This window comes from Halichoerus grypus, chromosome 1 (genome assembly GCF_964656455.1).
Source record: "Halichoerus grypus chromosome 1, mHalGry1.hap1.1, whole genome shotgun sequence".
Lineage (NCBI taxonomy): Eukaryota > Metazoa > Chordata > Mammalia > Carnivora > Phocidae > Halichoerus > Halichoerus grypus.
Genome location: NC_135712.1, coordinates 185809544 through 185836070, shown reverse-complemented (window position 1 = coordinate 185836070; position 26527 = coordinate 185809544). Strand labels below are relative to the sequence as shown.

The window sequence follows — 26527 nt, the reverse complement described above, 5'->3', positions numbered from 1 at the left end:
ACCTTATACAGTTTTGAATATTAATTGAGATAATGCAGTAAGGTACCTCTGGCAATGCTTGGCACCTAGTAGGTACTCAGTAACTGATAGTCGTTATTAGTAACAGTTTCTCTTAATAACTATCATAATGCTAAGAGGATACTTAGTATTTTTCACTTAAAGCCCTATTGTGTTTTCTTTATTAAACCACTCAAAAACTGTGAAGAAAAAAAAGAGGTATTGAGCAAGAGTAAGGACAGAAGGTGAAGTATTTTAAAGTGCCATGTTGAGCCCATTGGCTAGAGGTTATATTAATGAATCTTGAAGGATTTTCACATGTAAAAAGAGGGAAATCAATCAGTGTCTTAGGGAAGTCGGTCTGTACTTATGTTTGCCATTCTTCCCCTTATTTCTGTTCTCACATTGTTTTCTCAGAGATCAGAAGGGCTGTACTCAAACAGGCAAGCTCCCTTTGGTATCTATATAGCTGGGTGGCCCTAAGTTTTTTTTTTAATGGCAGCTCCAAATGACATTAAAATTCAAATTTTCATTTATCTTAAACATTGAACTACAAAATTCAAAGCAATTAATAAACTGTGTACTTTAATCTAGGAACACAGAGAAATTGGACATTTTTATCTAATTCTACAAATTCTTCAGTGATTTGGGATGAATGAAAAGTTGAAAGTGCACTGGGGACTTCCTCTTCCAATATTGAGGGCCTATATCAAGAGGTAGGAACCCTATCAGTATCAAGGGAATTACATGTTTTGTCCAGGTGTTTTTCTCACTGATAACTCATGTAGGAAGTTAAAGCCTTAAAAATGATTTGTTTTTTTATCCTTCCAGTAATTTCCACCATTTTTGGTTATTTTGTTTTTACTACTTTTTTTTTTTAAGATTTTATTTATTTATTTAGAGAGGGAGTGTGTGACTGCTGGGAGGAGTAGAGGGAGAGGGAAAGAAAGAATCTCAAGCAGACTCCACACTGAGCACAGAGCCAGAGTGGGTCTCCATCTCATGACCCTGAGATCATGACCTGAGCCGAAATCAGGAGTCAGACACTCAACCAACTGGGCCACCCAGGTGCCCCTGTTTTTACTAGTTCTTAGATAAGGACAGGAAGCATGCATAATTTCACTTTTTGGAACTTATGTTTGCATTCAATCCAGGAAAAGTTATACACCATTATTTCTAAATCTTTTTAAAATAAAAAAAGTGTGTGTGTGTGTGTGTGTGTATGTGTGTATTTTTTAAAGCTTGTAAAATTTCAATGGAAACCCTTTCTTATAAGAGCCCTGCATTAAGTTTAGATTGCAATCACATTTCCTTCTTAATTTCTGTTCTTATTTAAACATTTTCGTTTCTGCAAGTTGGACTTTGTTTCTTTAGCAGAGAAGTTGGCTACCTCTATCACAACAGATGTTCGAGATAAAAAACATGAAACCCTCTTCCTCCCCACCTAGAGAAAGCACCTGTAAGCAAACAAGTGTGACACATGTGCTGATATTATTGCCATGTGAAACATGATCAAAATTCTTGTTCTGTCTCAGGCTTCGGATTCTCACATCAGTTTGAAACAACAGAGCACTTATTGAAGGTGGCTGGTGTGGTCTGCTACTGTTTCAAGTACTTCACATGCTTTAGTTCATTAAGCAGCCTTTTATTCTGCTATCTTTACCTATCACTTAACACTTAAGCAAAAGCTTTACATCCTGTGTGTGTGTGTGTGTGTATGTGTGTGTGTTGGGGAGGAGTGCTAAATTTTGTGGGCTAGTGCTTAATTTAGTGTACAAAATCTGACAAAACACTATCTTCTAGACACGTTATCTAGGAATGCTGTATATTCTCCAAGCCCTGGGTTCCTGCCCTGCCCAAGCAAAGGCAACCATAAAGAGGGAGGGACCAACAACTCGAATTAAAAATGAGTACGATTTTAAAAATGGCAAGATTGTTTTGTTTTAATTTTCGGGGCGAACAAATCACTTCTGGGGGCAGTGAAAGGGGAAATAGAGAAATTTTGGGTAGTGTCTCCAAAACGTGTACATGGATTTGCTTCCGTCTCTCTCTCCCCATCTTACACTGATTTCATGGTCTCTTTGCTAGACGAGAAGTTCAAGTTCCCAGGGCGCATGCTGTGACCTCTAGTGGTGGGCATCGGGCAAACACCAGGCTTCAGGCTGACACCTGGGATGGCACCTGGGCCGCATTTCCTTGCCGGCCCGTGGTTTCCTACACATTAGGCGGTGGCTTGCCATTCATGCTTTTGACAGCTACGCGGCCGCAGGCGAGCGGAGAGTGAAGTGCTCCCTGCGTCAGCCCCTGCGCCCCGGTCCGAACCCCCGGGTGAGAGGGCCCGACGGCGACAACACTCGATGGTGCCCCGGGGCCCGCCGGCCGGCTCCTCCATAGGTGGCTGCGTTTCCGACTTCGCCCTGGCTCCACTCCGGGGGCTTGACGTGCAAACTTCGCCGGAGCGAGCTGAGAGGGAGGGACCGGCGAGGGGGAGGAGGCGGCGGGAGGTGCCTCTGCTTAAGGGAGCCGGCCGGGCGCCGCCGCTCGGACGGACGCGCGGACGGAAGGAAGGAGCGGGGCCGCCGGGCCCGGCCCGGGGATGCGAGCGGCCTCAGGGTGGGCAGCCCGAGGGTCGGGGGTGCGTCTTTGGGCCTCCCCGCCGCGGGCAGCCGTGACGGAGGCAGCTCCGGGCGCCGGCCTCCGTGCGGGTCTCGGCGGCAAAGGCCGGCAAGGGACCCTGTGCCGCGGTGGCGGGCCGCCGCCGGCTCGTCCCCTCCCCCGAGGGGCCGCGGGAGTCGAAAGCGAAAGCGAGCCCGCGCCGCGGACTTTGCGCCCGGGGCGGGGGGTGGCCCGGGAGGAGGCGGGTTGGGAAGGCTGGGCGGCCGGGGGGCGCTGTCAGCGCGCCCCACCCGGCCTGCGGGCCGCGCACGCCGCCGGAACTCCCCGGCGCCTCCTTAAAAGCGGCCCCCGCGCGACTCTTTTCCCCCTTTTTTGTTACATTGTAGGAGCGGAAAGAATGTCGGAGCGGGCCGTGGATGACGTCAGGGGGGAGCCGCGCCGAGCGGCGGCGGCAGCGGGCGGAGCAGTGGCGGCGGCCGCCCGGCAGCAGCAACAGCAGCAGCCTCCGCAGCCCCAGCGGCAGCAGCAGCCGCCGCCGCCGCCGCCGCGGCGCCTCCGGCCGGAGGACGGCGGCCCCGCCGCCGCCTCCACCTCGGCCGCCGCCGCAATGGCGACCGTCGGGGAGCGCAGGCCCCTGCCCAGTCCAGAAGCGATGCTGGGACAGTCGTGGAATCTGTGGGTCGAGGCTTCCAAACTTCCTGGGAAGGACGGTGAGTGTCCACGCCCTCCTCTTCCCCAAGTCCCCCCTTGTCCCTCATCCTCTGACCCTTCCCCCCCCACCCTGTGACCCGCCCCCTCGGGGGTCAGAGATGCTATCGCTCGGTTGGGGTACGCGGAGGTGCCCGCACCTACTCCGTGCGTGCGTGAGCGTGCGTCACACTCCCGGCCACTGATCTGCCTCTCCCCTCCTCCTGTGTGTGTGTATCTCCTAGGGACGGAATTGGATGAAAGTTTCAAGGAGTTTGGGAAAAACCGCGAAGTCATGGGGCTCTGTCGCGAAGGTGAGTCCAGCCCCCCATTGGAGTTTCTGCAAGCCCTGAGGAAGTTTCCTTGCTCGCTTCGCCCGGGTGGGGGACTTCATCCCACCTTACCCATTCCTTACCCCCGCGAAGATGCTGCTGTCTGAGGAGGAAGAAGGGGGAGAGCGGAACGTTTGGAAAATCTGGTTTCCGGGGCTTCCTGTAATGGGGAGCGTCCTGGAACCCTTCACTTCGAGGCCTGGCTTGGTGCAGCATGAGCTGCATTGCTCAGTGATAAGGTTTGGGGACCGGCAGTGAGTTTAACCCAAATCCTTTCTGGTCTGACCCTCTTCCGACAAACACAAGTGGAGAAAGGAATTCTTAGCTTTCGAAAGCATTTCCACGAATGCTTTAGGAGGCTTTGGAAAGGAAATCTTGCCACCAGAAATTTTCTGCTGGCAATCAAAATTGATTTCAAACTTTTTAGAAAAGATAACGCTTTATCTGTGTAGCCTTATTTCTATGGGATTTAAGCTACAAAGTTTAGGATGCCTCATAGGGATCATCACAACTGAGGAGCAGTTGGTAAGACTTTGTGTGTGAGCTGCCAAGATCAGGGCAGGAAAAAGTCCAGAATTTTATATGGTGAAACAAGCGTTTAGTGTCCATAGTTAGTGAAACCAGTGTCTAATTATTGTCAGTTTTTAATAAAACTGATACTTAGGCAAATACTTGTAGCTAAAGGTATGTTTCCAAATGAAAGGTCAGGTATCTAGAAATCGTCAGACTCTTTTTTTTTTTTTTTTTTTTAAGTTTTTATTTTTCTTTGAATAGTCAACTTTGCTATCTAATGCTTTTGCCAGGCCTGGACACAGTCATCCAAAAGGACTTCTGGAGGCCAGTCGACTTTAGGTTCAGTCTAAGTTGCTCTTTCAGTGGTAGTTAAGGACAAGGCCTTACATTAGGTTTGGTGTCCAAAATACTGAGTTTATATTCCCTAGTGCAATTTCATTCCTCATGTGTAGCCGTTTACTTCGACATAATTGTCCAGAGCCCAAGAATAGGTAGAACTTTGGCGAGCTGAATGTTTTAAAGTCCAGAGTTGGCCCATTGTTACTCTGTCTCCATATTTACTTCTTGTTTTTAGAGCCTCGCTTTTTTTCATGTTCGCTGTTTTGGTGTTTTGAACTGGCCTCTTGTTGGCCTCTTGGCACTCGCAGGAAGAGTAATACCAGTGGCAGCTCTGTGAGAGCTTCCAATTGGAACAGATTATAGAGCAAATTAGTTGATTTTGAAAATGAGAATCACTGTTTGAGTTCGAAGGAAAGAGAGGGAAAGCAAAGGACTTGGCTGGCGATGTTGCAATAGGAAAAATCAGTTGTTAGTCCGGTTTTAGTGTTGAATTGGCAGTCCGCCTGAGCTTAAAAAATTAAAATCACTAGGTGGCAACTCTCATAGGAAGCAGTTGGAGTAGAGCATTAGAGGACCTGACCCACTCTTGTTCTTAGTTTTTATTCTTTGGGTGTGGATACATTTCCCATAAAGGGTTTCTAAATCTGTTTGAAAACAGCGTGCTAATTATTGGTAATTCCCCAATAGAGGGTGAGTAAGTGTATTAGTGTTTCACTGGGCAACTTGGTCTGGACTGACCCAACCAAATTTAGTGGCCTGAACCCAGTTTTTGCCATATTTATTATTTTCTGCTGGGACGTACTCATCAGATTTTACCATGAGGATCTAAGACCTCTCAACTACCTTCTCGAGGCAAAAAGGGGTCATAGATTTGGTTGTGTATGCTTCTGACCTATGAAATGATGAGTGATTATTAAAGGTGCTGTTTTTTAAAAGGTACTCTAACCATTCAGAGGATGCTGAAGGGGCCAGGATGGCTGAAATTCTGCCTGGCTGTTTTGAGTAGAGACTGAAGTTTTTAATTCAATCAGTTCTTGATTCATTTGTGACTTGATGGATTTTCTGAGACAGTTTTAAAATTCAGGCATGAGAACATTTAGCACTCATGCAGTGGGCTTTGTCTAACAAACAGCTCCTGTCGGACTGTTTAAGAAATGAAAATACATTTTAAAATTATCAAAAATTATTGGACAGTTATCTTTTGTCTTTGGTTAGGATTATCTCCTTCCAAGAAGATGTGTATGGAACTAAATCTGTACTAATTCCTCTTGGCAAGGAGGTTAAATTGAGAAGAAAATGTAGATAAATTGACCATACAGTTGAAGCACTAAAAATCAGAAACTTCCCATGTTGGAAGAGGTCTAGGACTATGGACAAGACTCCTTGAGTTCTTATCTGGGTCATGACGGTGGACCTACGGGTTAAAAACCTGGGTGTGAGAGCAGGTTGCGTAACCTTGCATCTGTCATTTGACCTCTCAGAATCTAGCTTTACCTCTTTATAAAAGGAGATGATGGTACCTGCTTCCCAAGGTTGTTGGAGTGCATGTTAAATGAGATAACGTACGGAAAAGGACTCTGTGCATCCTACTTCTTTCAACCCTTCCAACTGCTGAAAATCTTTGATTTGATTTCTGAATTCGATATTTATCTAGGTCAGGGGATTTTAGTCTGGGACTCGAATGGGCTTCAGGATGGTCGTAGTTGCCTTGCAACGGTAGGCAAAAGTATGCATGTCTACTTTCTAGGGCAAGTGTCGACAGCTTCTCTTGAATTCTCGAGGATCCTTCATGTATCTCTGACCCCCAAATTCAGAAGTGCTAAGCCAGGATTTCTGTCTTTTTCTTTTTCCTCTTGTAGCTTAGTTTGGCCAGTTCCCTCATGGCAAGACTGCCCAAGCGCTAATGCTGTGGGAGAGGTTAGAACTATTGATTTAGATGGAAGTGAGATTATTTGTGGTTTAGCTAATATATCATCCCTTTTCTTCCTATTGACACAAGTAGGCACATGTTAGGATAAAATTTCAGTTATCTTTCAGGGGTCAGCCTATTTTTTGTTTGCATCCTCCTATTTTTATTGCCTTTTGTTTTCTGTAATTTGTAATATTAGTTGATAACAGAGTTGATCCGGGTGGAAAAAGATGGATAATAATTTTTACTTTTTTTCAAACGATTAAACTCAGAAGACAAATTACCCTCTTTTCCAAAGGTGACTTGTGAAATTCTACATTTAACAAAATTATTTTTAGATGAAATCAATTGGTATAAGTAACTGATTAAGGTTTCCGTATTAGTGCCTGAACATACAGAGAGCCTTAAAAAATGAAAATGTTAAATTCCTTAACTTCATGGCAGATTTTAAAAAATAAATGGTGTCATTGTGGGAGTCAACAGTAGAGTTGGAAAAACGACCTTTTCTTTGGGAAGTCACCCCTAACTTCTTTTAAGCCACCTGTTGTAAAACAGTCAAAGTAGCCTGTACTTTTCCTTCCAATAAACACTTAGCCTGTCACCATTGAAAAGTATGTATTGTGTGGTGGCTCTTTCATTAGAATGTCAGCTCCCAGAGGACAGGAGCATTGTTGATGGAGGCATATTCAGCTTCCGCACCATTGGTGCTCAGTAAATATTTGCAGCCCAAAATGAATTAATTGGGCTACTTAGAAAAATTGAACTGAGTACTCAAGGATTAAGAGGTCAAATGATAAATTTTCCACTGTGACCCCCCACCCCCCCAGGTACCTACTCTGTGGGAGGTAGGCTTTATGGCCCCAGGGAAGGCCAGAGGCTGTCTTTCAGCACTTCCTGTTGCTTTGTCCTGAGTTTAGCACTCCATTTACACTTTCCAGAAGGTGCAGACAGGACACCACCTCTCTTATCTGTGATATTTAGGCAAGGGAGTAGGATGGCAACCCAGAGTGATATCCACACTTGATGATAGGTGATTTCCCTGTCATAATAACGATGACATAATTGAGCCTAGGGCAAGATGAAAAAGAGGTTAGTTGGCATCTACAGGCAGCTAGATTAAAAGAAAAGAAAATAAAAGACCGACTAGGAGGTGGGTAGCCTCAATCAACACAGACGGAGTCAACATATCAATACCAAATTTTTCTTTCCTAGGGAAAAAAATGTTCATAGTCAGTTACTGAAAACAAATAGGTATCTGTGTGAAGTACTGTAAAAGTAATTGCATTATAGGCATAAAACCCTCTTCCTGAAGTGAAGAACATTTCTGTTTTTCACTAGGGTTTCTCTCTTGTTTCTTCCTCTAACTTTTTTTTATGGACAATTTGAAATCTACAAAAGTACAGAAAAAATTTTAATGAGCCTTGTTGTATCCATCATACAGTTTAAACAACTAATGAGTCCTGACCCAATCTTGTTTCATCTCTGCCCCATTCCCCACATTGAATTATTTTGAAGCGTGTCCCAGACAGCATATCATTTCTCTTGGTTTTCTTTTTTCTGCTTACATGGATTTCACCTTGCCTCCTCCAAAATGGAAGCTTGTATGTGAGCTGTACATTCTTTTGAGGCAAGCCAGGCTGCCATTTCTGACCTCTTCCATGGGTGTGCAAGGGTCTGCATTCTGCCTACATTTCAAGTGGAGATGGAAACTGAGCCTCAGATGGGAATCAGTGAGATCCAAGTTCACTGCATCAGAACTCTGTTAATACTCATTTAAAGAGCACTCAGGTGATTCTGTTTCAGGTCACCCACACTTGATGCTTTGTGGATGAGAGTTAGGACTGCATTGAGAGTGGGCAATGTCCTTGCTGACAGTTCATGTATGTGACTCTCTGCCTCTAAAGTCTGCACTGACTTGAAAGACCCCCTGGAGGCCTAGAGACCCTCCCACAACAGGGATCCCTTTCCTTTGATTCTGGCTCCTTAGCTCTTTTAATGCAAACTATAGCCCACCTGTGGGCCAAACCCTGCCTGCAGTCTAGTTAAGAATGGTTTCTACATTGTGAATCATTGAAGGAAAAACTCAAAAGAAAATGATTATTCCACGACCTGTGAAGAACATATGAGATTGAGATGTCAAGAGTCCATAGTAAGGTTTCATTGGAACACAGCCCCAGCCATTACTTTACTGATCGTCTGTGGTGGCTTTCTCCATACATGGAACAGCAGAGCTGAGCAGGTGCACCCGAAGCCATACAGTCCGCCGGGCCCAAAATTGTTTGGTTATTGACAGAAAAAGTTTGCCAGTTTTTGTTCTCATGGGTTCCTTGGTTAATGAAGGGAAACTCATTCTGCAGAATGTGCTTCTGGTACTCCTCGAACTTTTCTGTTCTGAAGGGGACATCCTTTAAAATACTAAAATCCATTATTCTTAAACCAAAAGTTTATTCAGTATTGACGAAGTATGTTAGGTTAGAAGGAATACGTAAGACTCTATGTAAGGTTTTGTGTAAGAAGGATCCTATCCTTGTCCACTCTTGTCATTCACTGCCACTTCTCTAGGACATAGATCTGTTTCAGGGCAATTTAGATACAGAGCATCAACAGAGCTGTTATTGTCTCAGCTTTCAAGAGCCTTAAACTGTGAGGATGGTGCTTGGCTTCTGTTAAGCCTGAATGGAGAAAGAATCGAACTTTCATGGGGGATCTTCAAAGGGGTACCTGACTCAAATTCTTCAGCATTTCTGCCCTTGCATTTGGCTTAGAGAAGCTGAAGCCTCGTTGGAGGTTGTCTTGGGAATTATAAGGCAGATTCACCAGGAAACAAGTCTGCATTTTGATTGATGGAGAGGGTACACAGCATCTATATGTGTGCATTATATCTCACATTTTTAAGATTTTATACTTGCTGAAGAGTGTAACACCTGGCACAATCCATGCTGAATTCCTCAAACATCAACGCCTTGTTGTTCACGGAAATCCTTTACATTAGCTGTAGTAGGATGGGATTCCCGAGCTTTACTCCCGTTACAGTTGTGTTTCTTTGTGAACTTTAACTTTGGAGGTGAAGCATGAGGAATTTACGCATCATTATTGAGTGTGACCTACATGTTCTGTGGCCTCATTTCTTACAAGGATATCGTGCTTTCTCAGTGCCGTATCTCACAATGTACCTTATACGTGTGTGGACAGCTTAAGTTTAGCGAGACCTTTCATTCTGTGCCACCACAAGTTTTTCCTTATGTAATTTTTACAGCACCCGTGTGATCTCGGTGTTACCATTTCCCCGTTTTACAGAGGAGGAAACTGAGGCTCAGAGAAATGAGGTATCTCAGTAAGATCACAAAACAAGTAAGAGACTAACCCAGATCTGCCCGACTCTGAGGCCCACATGCTTGACCCTCTGCTGTGCTGAGCCCATTCCAGACCGCTCACCTGCTTTTCATGAGCTTGAGCCGGTTGCTGTGACCTTTGTTTTCCGTGACCTTTGTTTTCCATATCCTCGGCTAGAAAAACTGAACCTTACTGCCCCCCCCCCCCAAATTTATTTTAAAGATACTGGAGCCTTTTCCTTGCTGTGCCTTACAGCAATTTATACGTTGTGTTTAGCAGTTCTTTTATAAAATCTTTTCTTTGAGGGGGAGGGGAAGTGTGTGCGGTTTGCATTAGAAGTAATTGGCTTTAAAAAAAAAGATTAAGTGAAAGCTAAGGTTGCAGCAGATAGCAAACACAATCATCTGGGATTTGTCCATTAGAAAGAATCCTTGAAAAAAGAAGTGAAATTCTGCTATTTAAATAGCATTTCAGGGCAAGATTGCTTTTAATCACATTGATATTCAAAGTTTATGGCAGTATTTTTAATAAATGTGCCCCTCTGATTATTAAAGTATTTTTTGATTGAAGTTCTAAGGAGAAAAAGAAGCCTGTTAGTAGACTTAACAGTTGGAGTTACTGTACTTTTGAGAGAAAGGCAGAGGATTACATTTATATTCATCTTGTACAGCAGGGATTATTATAAATGAGCAAAAGAAGGAAAAGAATGATTTTTGCATTTCAGGCACTCAACATAAAACTAGATTAAGTGTTCTCATTCCTCTTTGTAATAAAGACCCTGCTAACATGAAATGCTTTTTCTGTTCTGTGTAGGCTTATGGCAAGCAAAAGTCATAGGTTATTATCAATTATATCCACAGTCTTAAAACAGAAAATGTTTCCCTCCCAGGTTATACTGATGTTTTCCACAATCTTGAACTGTAATGCAGTAGGGAAAAAAAAAAAGAATGTTTTTAACCAATGGTCCCAGGCTTTTATATTTCAAACCAGAAAGTTTCTTAAATAAATTGGAGACCAATGCTAGGGTTGCTAGCATTCTAGGATATATATAATTAGACACACGTATAATTCTTACCATTATAAAAGTATGAGGGCCACTGTTTTGGAATGTGGAACAGTTTTTTAAAATTGAAGAAAGGTTAAGAAAGGCACAATGCATTGTCCTTATTTTTCTCATTTCTTTACGGACTTCTAGGAGATCATTATTTATTTTGGCGTTTGAGAACCAGTGTTTTATTTATTTGTTTATTTTTAAAGATTTTATTTATTTATTTGACAGAGGGAGAGAAAGAGTACAAGCAGGGGGAGCAGCAGACGGGGAGGGAGAAGCAGGCTACCCCATGAGCAGGGAGCCCGATGCGGGGCTCAGTCCCAGGACCTTGGGATCATGACCTGAGCCGAAAGCAGATGCTTAACCGACTGAGCCACCCAGGCGCCCCGAGAACCAGTGTTTTAAATCAGTTTCCCCAAGTGTCTGTCATGCAGCCCTGCTTCTGTGTGCTGCTATTAGAAGTTATGCAGAAAAGGAGTTCCATGTGGTAAGTTTGAAAAAGACAACTTTAGAGGCAGTAGTGGCAACTTACCAGTTCTGGAGGTAAACAGACCTGGCTCAAATCTCAGCTATAGTTGCTGAGTAACTTGCTGCCTAGCTTTGCTAAGCCTCAGTTGACTGACCTGTAAAATGGGAATAGTAGTAGTACCTCATAGTGGTTGGGAGGATCAAATGGTATAATGCAGTTTCAGCACTTCGTACAGTGTCTAGCAGACTAACTGTTCACTGAATGTTAATTGCTAATTCTGTTAATTTTATCAGTAATGAAAACACAGTGTCCTGAGCATGCCTCGAATCCAGTGGTGGACCAGGACTGTCAGGGGGGCAGCAGGCAGTGAGATGCCAGTTTTCCTTCAGTAGGCCGTATGTTGGCAGTGAGAGGAAACCTCAGCGTGCTCAGGGGGGCAGAGAGTAGGAAATGAACCCAAGTTTCGAGTTTTCTCGGACCGTAGTAAAAATGAGAAGTGGGATTTGACATTTCTTGTTTCCTCCTTTAGCCCTCTCTTTTTGACTTGCAGAGAGCAGCCCAGTGCGGTTATTTACATGCTCCTGCTTGTACAGAGTGGCACTGCTCCTCTTTCTGGAAGCCTCAAGTTTGTCTTTAGGGAGCTTCTTAAAATGTTTTACAAACCTCTTTTTCTGAGCAAGAAAGGTAAATTGCAGCTAGTAGAACGAGTCATCCTCACTAAATTGTGCGGTGGATAGGATGACGGAGCCGCTCCCATTTATGTGTGTGTGTGTGTGTGTGTGTGTGTGTGTGTGTGTGTGTGTGTGTGTGTGTGTGTGTTGGTGGTCACAAGGGGTTTTTTGCCTGATGAGGGAATTTAGAAAAATGCCTTTTTAATTCTTGGAAATTTCCAATCCAGCTTGAAGCAGTTCTTCATTTAAGTCACCTTGTTCTCTTTGAAAATTGTATAGACAGATATGTTTTCATGGAAAAAAAAATCATTATTATTATAAAAGTGAATGCTTATTCATTGTAAAGATTTTAAAAATAATGGAAATATGGAACATGAAAACTGTCATTCTCTGTAATCCCATTCTGGCCAATTTTAAATCTTCAGTTACAGGATTTGGATTTAGGGCGATTCATACTTGATCAAGGACACCCATGTAGCTGCTTTGGGCACTTCACGATAGGACTCAAAACTTGCTAGCCTGGTCATTTTATTTCCTGACAAGGTCCAGACCTTTCCTTTCGGCAGGCCTCAGGATATTTTGTCCAGCATGATTCCTGCCTCGAGAATCCTCTGGCTGTTTTGCCTTTGTTCGTTTAGCTTTTAACCCACAGGCGTTTGATAGACATTTTATGCGTGCCTTTTGCTGGCCTAGAGTCTGAGGGTACAACTGCAGACAAGGTAAGAAGGCACAGCTGTAACCCCCAAGTCAGGCAGTTGGTCAGCAAATATTTATGGAGTTACCCACTAAGTGCCAGGTTCTCTGATGGGTGTTGGGGATAGAGTGACACAAGTCAGAAAGAGCCCCTGCCCTCTGCCAAAGGGAGACACAGTAAATACACAAATATTTTTCAAGGACGTGGAGTGCTGTAAAGTAGGCTAATGATGTGGGGGTGGGAGGAGGGTTCTAGCTAACATGACCAAGGAAGGCTTTTCTGAGAATTTAGCATTGGAGCTGAGATATGAATGGTGTGAAAGAAGTGGCCACTGGATCTTCTGGGATGGGGGAAAGGGTGTTCCAAGCAGAAGGAAAAAGCAAGTACACAGGAGGAAAATGAGGCGTATGAAGGTTGGATCACAAAGGTCAACAGTCAGGATTTGGGTTTATCCTCAGCGTACTGGGAGCCTTCAGCAGGGGAATGGCCTGATGGTGAGGTGTGCAAACCACCAGCTCTTGTATGCTGAGTGGTCTGAGGGGAGGGGGTGGGCCAGGCAGCTAGGTGAGAGGTGGGGGTGGCAGTGGCCGCACAGACAGGATGTCCTGCTAAGGGTCTGCTTTGGAGGCAGATTTGACGTGACTTAGTGAAGAATTGGATGTGGATGAGGGAGAAGGGTAAGAACTGAGCAGCCGAGTGGTACCATAGTAAGCTGAGGAATGGTGGAGAAAGTGGAGACTGGGTCAGGAGCTCAGGTTTTGGCCCCAGTGTGTGTGATGTACTTAGCCTTCACACGCAGCTCTGGAGTCGGCCGCAGAGTGTATGGTCTGGGGCTCGGCGGAACAGCCTGCGCGGGCGGCCGTGTATCTGTGTCACCAGTGTACAGAGAGTGTGGAAGCTTGGGGCACGGTGCTTCCTCCAAGGTGCCAGTATCCGTGATGAGTAGAAGAGGGCCAACAGCAGAGGTGGTGGGTGGGTGAGGAGGAATCTGTAGGAGGAGGGAGGAAGCTCTGATGGGCAGGAAGGGAATCCAGGTGGGTGGTGGTGTAGAATTCAAGAGAAGAAACACTTTAATTGAGGTGCGATTGCCTACATCAGATGCTGTGTGATGTGAAGTAAAGCCAGGCCAGGGAGCTGATCTTTGGATTGGCAGTGTGGAGGTGGTTAATGACCCTAATCAGGAGAGTCAGAGAGACTGATGCCTCATTGGGGGTGCCTGTTGGAGTGGGCTGTGAGGACCAGCACTGAAAAAGTGGAGAGGACAAATGTGGGCAGGTCGCCAAAGGGTTTTGCTCTGAAAGAGAACGGAGAAATGCGGCGGTAGCAGGATGGGAGCATGGATGAAGGGGAAATAGGGAAGGATTATTTTATTCCATTTTATTTCATTTTACTTATTTGGGGTAATATTAGGGCATGTTTGTCTGCCACTGGAAGTACCCAGGAATGGGGGATAATTGATTGCATGGGAGAAGATGGATCACCACGAGGATAATACTTTGAGATGAGAAAAGGGGATGGGATCAGAGCCCAAGTAGACAGGTCAGCTTTGGATAGAATGAGGCTTTTTTCTGTTGTAATGAGAGATTTGTAGATTCAGTTATAGGTAGAAATGTGGAATTGGGGAAGATAAGGTAATTAGTTCTTTCCTGTGAAGTAAGGGAGAAGTTAGGAGGTCATCAGTTGAGAGTGAATAGGAAAAAGAATTTTGTCTGCCACTTTTTCAAAGTATCTAGATGGGGTGGGGGAAGCTGGATAGCCAAGTAAACTGGCAGTTTTGTATCCTTTGGAGGCTTCCCAGTGCACTTGGAGGAAATCCAAACTTCCTAGCAAGGCCTGTGAGGCCTTGGATGGTGAGAGGGTAAGCCCAGAAAATCAGGAATCTTAATAACTCTGGCGTGGAGGACAGAGTGGGTTGGTGGGAAAGCAGGGGTTAGGTAAGGGAGGCTTCTTGGAGATGAAAGGGAGAGTTGGAGCTATTGTTAATCCTTGAAGGAGTTAGCCAGTCTCGTGTGGGAGCAGCTTCTGAGGTGGGACATCTCTGCGAAGGAGCCTGGAATCTGGCTACAGCCCTGGGAGGTGAGCACTGGAGGGCACGAGGTGGAGCTGGTTGCAGCAGGAGGAAGGTCTCTCCAGAGGGTGGGTGTCAAGAGATCAGCATGGTAGCCATCTGGATATTGAACTGGCTGTGGCTGAAGTAGAAGTTGGAGGCCAGTGGGGCATTAGCTTATCTCCTTCATGTGAAATCTTGCATGTCTAGGTAAGGATAAACTCAGGAAGTGAGGTTTTAAAATACAATTTTAAAGTTTATCTAAAGTGGATTGTTTCTCTCTGGTAAAACTCTTAAATGTGTCTTTTTTTTTTTTTTTAAGATTTTATTTCACATGAGAGAGAGAGAGAGAGGCAGAGGGAGAAACAGGCTCCCTGCAGAGCAGGAACCCCGATGCAGGGCTCGATCCCAGGACCCCGGGATCATGACCTGAGCCAAAGGCAGACGCCCAACCAACTGAGCCACCCAGGCGCCCTAAATGTTTCTTTTTGTTGGTGTTCATTCATTCAGTCAGCCTGTTATTTATTGAGCGTCTACTTTGTGCTAGATACTGTTCTGATTTTCAGAAAAACAGCAACTGTTCCAGAACTGCCCTTTTTAAAAAAAAGGAACATATGAATGTTAGGTGGTAATGAGCGTTCTGGAGAACGGTAAGTATGGAAGGGTACAATTTACAATAGGGCGAGGAATTTTCTGAACCAAGGCTTACAGGATATGAAGGCGTGAGCCATCTGGATGTCATGGATAAGCTTCAGGCAGAAGGAACAGCAAATCCAAAGGCCCCGGTGGGAGAGGATCCTAGGGTGTTGACAGGCAGGGGACCAAGGTGGCTGGGGAAGTTGAGTAGGAGTATGGTAGAAGTCACATGCTAAGGGCTTGGGGTGAGTTGGGGAGGCAGAGCCCATCAGGCTTTGTAGCCCCGTGAAAATTCAGATCCTTTTCCTGTGGCCCACAGACCCTGCTTGGTCTGGCCTCTGCCAGGCTGTCCAACCTCCTCACCTTCCGTTTTCCCCTTTGCCTACAGTGCCTCAGGGGTGCTAGCCTCCTTCCAATTCTTCACACACTCTGGGCTCTTTCCCACTTCTGAACCCTTGCATATGCTGTTCCCTCTTCCTGGGCTACTGCTGCTTCTCCTGGCCCCACACTTTCCTTAGCTTAGGGGTCACTTTCCTAAAAGGAGTCCTCCATTGTCACTATCCCTTTGTAGCCCTTATCAAAAACTGTCCATTAGTATCTTGTGATGATGTAAAGCAAGCCGTCACTTTTACTAAAATGTGGCCTTACTGTTAGATTTGGGGTATAAATGCCGGGTAGAAGGAATTATCATGACACAGGTCTTGGCTAAATTTACAAAATTGGTCTGCCTAGAGGGGAAAAAACTGTATAGACCACCTGCTAATAATACTTTTTGGCCTCTTTTTGTTGGGGAGACCTGGTAGTGTTCACTGCAATAACATTCATTCCCTTGTTGGATATAAGGTTTGATAGATCCTTGTTCATCATTGCTTCCAGTGTTCTAGCATCCTCTTTTTGGTTGAGTAACAGTGTGCCATGAAGAGAGAAATGGTTTTGGTTTTGGAATAACTGGTTTTGTAGGAATAAATGACAGTGTGCCTGAATCCCTCTATTACATCATTGGGGTTTCTTTCCCAAGATAAACTCTGTGCTTTTTTCGGCCTCTGAATAGGAAATTTATTTTCTTCCTTCCCTTTATTCCTGTTTCTAGGCCTTTTTCTGTCTCCTCTGATGAACCACTGTACTAGAGACAGGCTCAGAGTTTACTGTAGATTTTATGTACTACACTTTCTATTCCTCTTATCTTACTTAGCCTCATGTCTGAGGAGCTTTTCATTGTTAACTGGCAGCTGCAATGGCTATTTCTTTAAAAGATCTTGTGTGTTTGGTAGATGTTTTCCTAAAAGCTGGTGGCTGTTGCTGAAAATAATCTGTTGTGTGAGTTTACAGTCTCTCCATGAATCCTAGTCTCTTCTCATTAAAGAGATAGTTATGTCAGGGTAACAAATAAAAGAACTAATTTTTTTAGTTTAAAAACCAAACCATCCAGGGGCGCCTGGGTGGCTCAGTTGGTTAAGCGACTGCCTTCGGCTCAGGTCATGATCCTGGAGTCCCTGGATCGAGTCCCGCATCGGGCTCCCTGCTCGGCAGGGAGCCTGCTTCTCCCTCTGACCCTCCCCCCTCTCATGTGCTCTCTCTCTCTCTCTCATTCTCTCTGTCTCAAATAAATAAAATCTTTAAAAAAAAAAAAAAAAAAAAAAAAACCAAACCATCCAGATAGATTACTCAAGTTGGTAGGCATTAGTATTCATCCATTGCCGTATAAGTGTAGAAATTTTGCGAAGATCCTCTTTTTTTTCCTCACCAGTAATTCTGAAATAAAAACAGCTCCTTAAATATAGGATATCAGTAAATGGCATTTTTTTTTTTTTAAAGATTTTATTTATTTATTTGATAGAGACACAGCGAGAGAGGGAACACAAGCAGGGGGAGTGGGAGAGGGAGAAGCAGGCTTCCCGCCGAGCAGGGAGCCCGATGTGGGGCTCGATCCCAGGACCCTGGGATCATGACCTGAGCCGAAGGCAGACGCTTAACGACTGAGCCACCCAGGCGCCCCTCAGTAAATGGCATTTAAGAATGATGAAAACATGTCAAATCCTGTTAGCTATATGGTTTACATACCCATTTTACTTAACACTGGGAAAATGCTTTTAAGAAGTACGTTAGAACTTGAAAAATTAAGCATTTTAGCCAGTACCTAGTAACTAGTATTAGTGACTCTCATTACTTGACCACTTCCTGTGTGTCAGACGCTATACCAAGAGCTTTACATGGATTGCCTCACTTAATCCTTACAAAGTACTGCAAAACAGGTACTTACATTTATCACCATTTTATTTTTTTATTTTTATTTTTTTAAAGCAGGAGTGGGGGGCGGAGGGGGAGAGTGAGAAGCAGATCCGCCCCCCCCCCCCCCCCCCCCCGCACTGAGCCCTTGGGGGCGGAGTCGGCGATCCCAGGACCCTGAGATCATGACCTGAGCCGAAGTCAGACGCTTAACCAACTGAGCCACCCTGGTACCTCTATATTATCCGCATTTTAAGGGTGAGAAAACTGAGGCTCAGGAAAGTTAACTTGCCCCAAATCACACAGTTTATAAGTGGCAAAACTGGGATTTCTGGTCTGGTTGACCCCAAAGCCAGATGGTTTGCTGATTTGTTGCTTTTAGCAGTGGCCAATTTCTGCTCGTTGAACATTCCTTTATGAGGGGACACTTGGAATAGGCTTTGATTTATTGGTAAACAAGTAGAGTATCAGTGCACACTCCAGAGAGCAGTTTAAAATCAAGGAATTAGCTTGGTTGGTGTTTTAGGGACTAGCGGCAGCAGTGAAGTTCTGGTGGGGAGAGTGGGTTTATTGTCTGAGAACTTTGGACTTAAAATGTTGGGGATGGTGGGAGAGGGAGAGAGAGAGAGAGAGAGAGAGAGAGAATTAGGCCATGCAGGGATTCATTTAAAATCCATAGTAAACATAATTTCTAGAATGCATGGTGGAGAAATGATTAACTCTCCAAAAGTATATCCTAATAGTTTGTTAACTGAAACAGAAAAAGTAATTTAGACATTTCTTAAATGTAACAGGGAAGTGGTATGTATACTAATTTTTGAGGACAGTGTCTTCATCTGGGCAGATAAATAAACACAGCTAATACAGTCTTTTATAATAATGCACAAAGATGCTTGTAATCCAGAGATTCTCCAGGAGTATTTCTTTTGAAAATGAGACTACTAAATTGTACTGTCTCACTTACCAAACCATTTTCTGGTTGGTATTAAGTAGCTAAATTGATTGATCTGATCTTTCATTCTTGTCTTTGCATCTCTGCTGGTCTTGTTGGTAGTGCTTCCTGAAACAGAAATAGGTTACAACAACAACAAAACTTTCCATCAGAAATTTTATTTGCTTTGGTCATGGTGTGTTACTGTGGTCTTGCCTACGTGCAGCACGACTAGCACAGGCAAGTGGGAGTTTTCTGGAAGGCCAGGCCAGCCTGCTCTTCCTGGCTGCAGAGCCACTCACAGCATTCTGTCTTTCCTCTGCGCACAGTGGGTTCACGACATGATTGAGAAGCTCCCCAGCCATCCACAGGAACTGGGAATTACCTGCTCGGTAGCCTTTGGCAGGAATCTAGGGAGGGTCTTGAAATGGTTATGACTAAATTGGACATAATTAATTAACTACTTTTCTTTCTTTCTTTCACAGGAAAAATAGATCTTAATGTGTATTTTAATGGTTTTCAAATAGTGCTAATTACTTTGAGAGGTCAGGCTTTAATGTTTGATTTTGGTAAAATTTAGCAGACCCTGTTCAGAGACAGCTTTTCCTTCCATTTTAAAAGATAACAAGTTTTTATTTTTATTCCCAAATCCCCAGGAAATTTTCAGTACTGTCAGTTTTATGAAAAGGTAATTAGGGAGTGAGTAGGGAATGTGTCTTGCAAGCGGTTGGTTTGGCATCATCACTCAAGTTCTTATTTGCCTGATGAAAATATCTCGTAATAAGATCCCTTTGTGTGCAGCCCCTCTACAGCTTTCCCTGGAAGGCCTTGGCCATAATTATGTCTATATCTGGGCACTGTCAAATGAAGAGAGGAGCCAGAGTAGACGAACAGCCACCTGATCTTTTTCAGATCCCACAGTTTAAAATTTGGGGTGGCTTCTAACATACCCCTATTGCTTAAGGATTTTTGTATCAAGGTTTAAGACACTGGACACGTGGCTACTTCTTTGGAGACATACTAAGAGCATGTGTACTGATTTTGTTAAATATGTCTGTGAAGTACCATGTGGGGCATGGGAGAGTAGAGCAGTCTCTTTCAGACAACCACTAAAGAATTAAAGTGAAACACAGAGGGGTCTAGAAGAGGTCAGCCCTTAAAGCTGGAGTCAGTGGAGTGTACAGTGGAAGTTCTAACTTCTTGTTTCTACTGCTGATCTTATTTACTTGTAAGCACCACCCTCCTCCCCTCCCCCCCCAAAAAAAGTGGAGGGGAAGACATGAAGCTTAATTACTCAAAATTTTAACATAGTTCTGATAAAGGGTTTGTGAGCAATTATCTGTGGATAACCACGTGTGGAGTCGATGCATAGAGGGTGCCTGGCCTTGACTGCAGTGTCAGGAAGGAAGAGCCCCTGGAGACGAGAGGGGGCGTTCATGCACTTGCTCTTCCTGCAGAAAACAAGCCAAAACCCTGGCCTTTGAGGCCACTGACGGACCGATCCAGTGTTCCCCTTTCCTTATAGCCTTTTGCCTTCTCTTCAGAAAAAAGGTACATCATTACCATCTCCCCCCCGCCTTTTTTTTTTTTTTTTTTTGCTTTGTTTTCAGTGCTCTTGGCTGTATTTTTTCTGGTTTAGGTGGTCTGCTTTGTACACCCACACCCTCTTTAAATTGCACCCCCCCCCCCAAACTCTCCACTCTTACTTCAGGAAAAGAGTTCACATGAAATCCTGCTACCTTTTAACGTTTCCGATTTCACGTGGTGATGTAGGTGACCACTGTAAATTGTGGACTGTGAAACACCTGGGTCACCTTTAAGTGGAGAAGTGGGAGTAGACCTACGAAGAAGTTACTAATGCAAGAGCTTTGAAATAAGTGGTTCTCAAACTGGGTTTATTTGAGCAATGGGAGGTCCTTGAACCCCTTTGTAGATACATGCAAAATACTGTCCGTATTTGCCTAAGTACAGTTTTCTAAAAAGAGAGAATATACTTTTGAACAGATACTCAAAGGCCTTTTAAAACCCAATAGGGTTTGGCACCACCAATAAAAATACCCAAAGACTTCTTATAAGCTTGTAGCTAGTCTCCATTATTATTTTATTTGCAGTTAAAGCAGGTTTTTTTGTTCATATTTAAGATAATTTAAAAATTCTCCTATTCAGTTTCTAAATCTTTTGTTTTGCTTAATGCTTTCACAGCCCTATTGTTTTCTATAATTTTCATTAGAAACATATAGTATTCTGGCAGCATTCAAGGTTAAGAGTCATAGTTGACCAGCCTGAGAAGATACCCATTTTTTGTCATAGTGATGCCTTGTGGATCTGCATCATCTCAGACAGAGAGGCAGATAGATAAAAAGCTCAGTGCCACCTGACATTTTGTCCTGAACCTGTTTATAAATTCTGAGCAAATAAGGCGCAGACTTTAGGACATGAGGGTGATCTTTCTGAGACTCACATTGAATAATGTTTATTATTGCTTAAATGACTTGCTCTTGCTTAACTGACTTCACGGATTCCCATTGCTCTTGGGGTAAAGCTAAAACTGCTCAATGTGGCTGCTGGACACGGTTCTCTTTACCTGAGGCTGCCACAGCCTCTGGGCTCCTTCGCCTTTCCCTCCGGGTTATGTATGTCTTTGTGCAAGGTAACTACCCCCTTACCCCAGACACCCTTCCCCTCCCTGCTCCCTTCTTTCCCCTAATTCCCTCCCCCCAAAGAAAGAAAAGTAACTTTCATCTCTCAGGTCCCACCTTCTACCTTAGTTCTTTCAGGCAGTGGCCCAGCTTTAAGCCAGCCGCATGTTTTTTGTGTTCAACCACAAGGAGAGCTTCCCATGACATTGTCGTTGAGTTCTGCCTTTTTTTTTTTTTTAATCCTGCATTGTAGATTGTATTATGAATATACTATGGTTTTTTAAACTCCACTTCAGTGGATGGATATTTAGGCTCTTGGTAGTTTTGCTGCTTTTATTAACAGTACTTTTACAAGCTTCTTAGCACTAGTGAAATTTTTTTCTGGTTTTGTAAATGAACAGGCAAATGGAAAGTATATTTAAGTAGATAATGCCGGAGTGCCCTCCAGAAAGGCGTTTTTGGTGTCAGAGGTCCATTTAGATGACAGAAAAGTTGATGGCAGGGAGCACAGTTCCTTTCTCTTAGAGTCTAACTCTCCTTATGGAACTGGCAGGCTTACCTTTTTTCCCTGATATCCTATTCCCCAAGTTCTGCGCTGTTGAAAATGGAGTCTTCCGTCCTGTAGAAACTTAGAGCCCTGTGATTTGAAAATGCAGTCTCACTTTCAAAGTGTTGTTAAGGGAAGAGTTCATTGGATGTTTCCTGGTTACAATGATTGTTTTCATCTGAGAATCACAAAGTACCTGGGGTATTCCCTCTTTAATCCACGCAGAATTGGGGGTACCATTTTTGCCACCTGTTGTTGATTTTCTTCACCTACCCTGCAAAGCCTCAGCCTCCACGGTCTTAAAGGCAAAAGCTATTTTCTACCTCCCTCTAGAAAGTCCACGATGAGTGAACTGTACATCTCATAACAGGATTTGGAGTTGAATAAGGAACACAATGTTAAGTGACTGTAGTCTCAGCTACTTTTCTTTTACAAAAAAAGAGGAAATAAAATTTCCCTGTGACTGCGGTAATCTCCCTTGTTTTCCCTCCTGAAAAAAATGACATTCTTCATTGGGTATTGAAATAAACCTTTGCAGAGCAGTTTGTTAGGTAACCTTTCTGGGAAGGGAGGGTAATGGTTCCTGCTGAAGGGATAATAAAATTGGTGTCTCACAGGTACCAGATGGAGCAAGTGGCTAGCTGATTTTTGTTGTTGTAGTTTGTATCGTATTTATTAACTGTAATTCTTTTTTATTTTAGAAGAAAGTTAATTGGAAGTTGGGTGATTGATTCATTTGCAGATTTTGCACTTGAAAAGCTATTAATGTTTATCCTCATTTTCAGAATCATCAATTGCCCTCACACCTTCGCAGCTAATGGCTAACACTGTATTTGCACAGAGAAGCCAAAGACTAATTCCTCCAGGAGCTGGGGAAGTCTGAAAACCACCCCCTTGTGTCCTGTCCTTTCATATTTGCCTGCCAGCTGGCAGCCTCTCCCACCGCCTCTTCATTCCTGCCCACTCGGAGGTTATGGTTGAGGCTGGTCTCTGGCGCACAGGGTGCCAAAGTTACGCCACTTCTGGGAAGAGAATTCACAAAAAGAATTGCCTGTTTCTCTGGGTCCTTGGGGGCGGGGGATGTTTTTGTTTATGCTGATGGGAAACACTCTTTGAACAATGGAAGGAGAAATCAGAAATCAGACGGCCCTCCTACTGACACACCTCTTTCCAGAGATCAAGATGGGATGGGGGAGACACTGGAAAGAGATGGCCTTTGTGGGATGCAGAAAGGGAATACCTCTGGATGGTAACTGAGGGAAGAGAGGGTGAAATGAAGAGTGTTACATCCTGGTGACTCAGTTCTTTTAAGTACTTCCTCTCTGGGTTCCTGTAATCATACCAAGAGTTTTGCAGGGTGTTAATGCTTGTTGCACCATGCTTCGCATTTCCTGGGTTACAGTCCCTGCTCCATCACTTCTCCACTGACCTTGGGCAAGTTACTTAATACCTCTTAGCCTCCATTTCCTCACAAGTGGGCATGGGTTAGGATAGACTTTCCCCCATACGGGTTTTAAGGGTGCTTTAATTAATGGAGGGTTTTTCAACCTCAGTGATAATGACATCTGGGCCCAGATAATTCTTTGCTGTGGGGGAATGTCCTGGGCATTGTAGGGTATTTGGCAGCATCTCTGGCCTCTGCACTGGATGCCAGGAGAACCACACGCCCCGTTGTGACAACCAAAAATGTCTCCAAACATTGCCAGCATCCCTTTAGGGGCAGAATTGCCCTTAAATATAATATATATAAAAAATACATAATATAAAATATATATAATAATATAAAGGCCCTCACTCAGGTCCTGGCATACAGGAATGTTCTTCAGTGTTGGATGCTTATGAGGTACTCGATAAATGTTTGAACAAGTGACTGAATGTTGGTGTTACTGGTGTGATGCTGTTGAAAGACTGCTAGCTCCTTCCTTAGAAATATTATGGAGGAAATTCCTTGCTAAGATTGTTGTGGTGTTACATTAACTACATTCTTCTGGGTGACTACCAAGAGCAGCACTCCCTTCCTTATCCTGAGTTTCACTGATGTTGCACAGCCGCACCTGAGAAGTCCCAGAGTAACTCTTACTGTATATCCTTGATTCCAAGATGCCACTTTTTCTTTCTTTTTTAAAAAAAGATTTTATTTATTTATTTGAGAGAGAGAGAGCACGCTTGTGCGTGTGCGCGCGTGTGTGCATGAGTGAGGGGAGGGATGAACAGAGGGAGAGGGAGAAGCAGACTCCCCCTGAGCACAGAGTCTGACCCTGGGGCATAATCCCAGGACCCTGGGATCATGACCTGAGCCTAAAGGAGATGCTTAACTGACTGAGCCACCCAGCTGCCCCACATCTTTTTCCTTTTAATATTTCTGAAATAAGAGTGGACTATAAAGTTGAAAGATACATTATTTTATTCTTCCCCAAAGGCTGATATTGACACACCCTTGATGGCAGCTTTGAAATGAAGGGATGTGGTATTTCTGTGAATGTCTCGGCTTTGCAACTGGATTGGAAGCTCTTTATGGGCAGAGGCTGCTTTACCATGCTGTTTTTTCCCAGTACTCAGCACAATGCCACAAACATACAATCTCGAACATTTGAACAGCCTGCACTTTTCACTGTTCTGTGATGATGCCCTTAAACTGCTTTTCATATGGTTTTGGACCTTCACACAGCTCAGGACAAAAAGCAGTGCAGCCTCTCACATGATGTTGGTACCAACAGTGTTTTTTGCAATTGTCCCTGTTTTGTCATTTCAGCAGTGAGTGTGAGTGGTTATGTGACTGTTTTACTGCATTTTGCTCACAAAAAAGATAAATAGTACAAACTAGTTTTCTGACACTGCTGATAAAAAGAAACCTAGGTCTTGGGGTGCCTGCGTGGCTCAGTCGGTTAAGCATCTGCCTTTGGCTCGGGTTATGATCCCAGGATCCTGGGATGGAGCCCCGCATAGGGCTCCCTGCTCAGCGGGGAGTCTGCTTCTCCCTCTCTGTGTGCACGCGTGTGTGCACTCTCTTTCTCTCTCAAATAAATAAATCTTAAAAAAAAAAAAAAAAAAGAAACCTGGATCTCAGACTTTTACAGGAGGCTTGCTTCATACATGCTTGTAGCTTCTGCAAATTATACCTTACGATGGCACAAAAGAGAAAAAACAGTGTGGCATATTTCACTAGTCATTCCATGCATATTGCCCTGAAATGAGCTTGAAAAGGGAGGTGTGAATCAACTAAGATATAAGTTCCAGGAGGGCAGGATTTCACTCACAGCTGTATCTTCAGCATCCTGAAAGAGTGTTTTGAACATAGTAAGCACACAATTATGAATATTGATTGCTTTTCCTTTATTTGGAGATGCTTGTGGGAACTGAGTCCAAGTGCAAGCATCTCATTGTCTTGTGATTCTGGTGTTGAATTACCTGGATATTTTCGTACAGTAAGGCCCCTAAATACAAGCCAGCTATTTCATTTGGTAGGAACAGCCATCTGGTCTAACATCAGACACACAACTGGCTGTGCAGGACTTATGGGTTGGCCTCCACACGGTGTCCGAGACATTTTTAAGGATGATTTCAACTGATGTTAGAAACTAACCAACCAATTCCTCTCTTAAAATGGAACTCCACTGTTAAGATCAAGACAGATGAAAATCATCAGGCATGCAGAAAACTGTAATATCAATTATATGTTAGGTGGGCTTAAGCTGGGCTCAGGGGACTGTTGTATTTACCTTGAAGTACTAGACGTATATCCCTGGAGACTGTTTCAAAGGTGACCCATAATTAGAAATTCTGTGATTTGCGGGGTCAAGTACAGGATCCCAGTAACCTCTTGTTTGACTTTCACATAGGGTTTGGTGTAAGAAAGTAGGGGATTGCTTGTGGTAGGTTCTAGGTAAATTTGTGTTGATAGATTAATCTCCGATTATAACGTAGTGAAAGAGGTGAAGGTCTTTCCTGCAATAAAGCTTGATTTGTCTTCATCCATGATTCCATTCAGCCCATATTTTGTGCCTTTGACTGGCTGGTCAGTTTTCAGTCTGTTCCTTTTCTTCCTGATTGCTTATTCATGCTGGAGTGAAGAATGGAAACATCACAGTCTCCTAATAACTTTAATCTGATTTGCAAGCATTCTACAACTCAAACCCATTGAAAGAAAGGCAACAAGCCCCACGATAAGAAATCTCAAGAAGAAGAGTGAAAATGTTCCCACTTTAGCCTTGTGTAATTATTTTTGCTGTTCGGTTGCATAGGCAGGCTGCCAGAAGATAGGGGTACAAATTAATTAACCAACTGTTTGCAGAGATATGGCCATGTCATTACCGATAAGCACAGACGTAAATAAGGCAGCGTGTTGGCTGTTTTTCCGAAATGAGGGAGGACAGAAATATGTTAACTAAAATAAAATAGACCAAAGGCTTACTGGAGTGAAAAAGCTTACTTTGTTAGTTTCCATTTATTAGTACATAAAGTTCTTTTTCTGTGTTGTCTTAAGTGCTTCGTGATATGTTGAATGAGGGGAGAAAGTGTGGATTGTCATGTTAGTCTTTTAAGAACATAGCTGAATGCTTTGTACTTCAATCGAACATACTTAGATCCCACCCCCACCCACTGAAATCATTTCCAATGTAATTTTTATACACCATAATTTAAGGTAATTGAGATTTATTAGGTCAGTGGTGAATTTTAAGTAATATGTATAAAGTAATGTATGTGAACAGTTTTGCCCACACAGATGTCTTAAAGTAAACAGTTTTCATGTCAGAAGCTGTGTCAATTCTGCAAGGGTTGGATCTTTGTATTTCTTGTTTACTCTTCCCCAGAGGTGACATTAGTGGGACCCTTAGTGAATACTTGTTGAAGGAGGGAATGAAGCTCTGTAACCAGTGACATGTCATTACA

General features: G+C 43.7%; 1 protein-coding gene across 1 annotated transcript in view; it reads left to right on the top strand.

The window, feature by feature from the left end:
* The first annotated feature begins 2489 nt into the window (after window positions 1-2489).
* The window catches only part of ATXN7 (ataxin 7), a 91102-nt gene continuing 67064 nt past the window's right edge, over window positions 2490-26527 (top strand). The window contains exons 1-3 of the mRNA XM_036117110.2: window positions 2490-2610; window positions 3000-3323; window positions 3546-3614. Of these exons, the coding sequence (XP_035973003.1) occupies window positions 3011-3323; window positions 3546-3614 (382 nt within the window). The 5' untranslated portion in view covers window positions 2490-2610; window positions 3000-3010. The remainder of the gene's footprint in view (window positions 2611-2999; window positions 3324-3545; window positions 3615-26527) is intronic.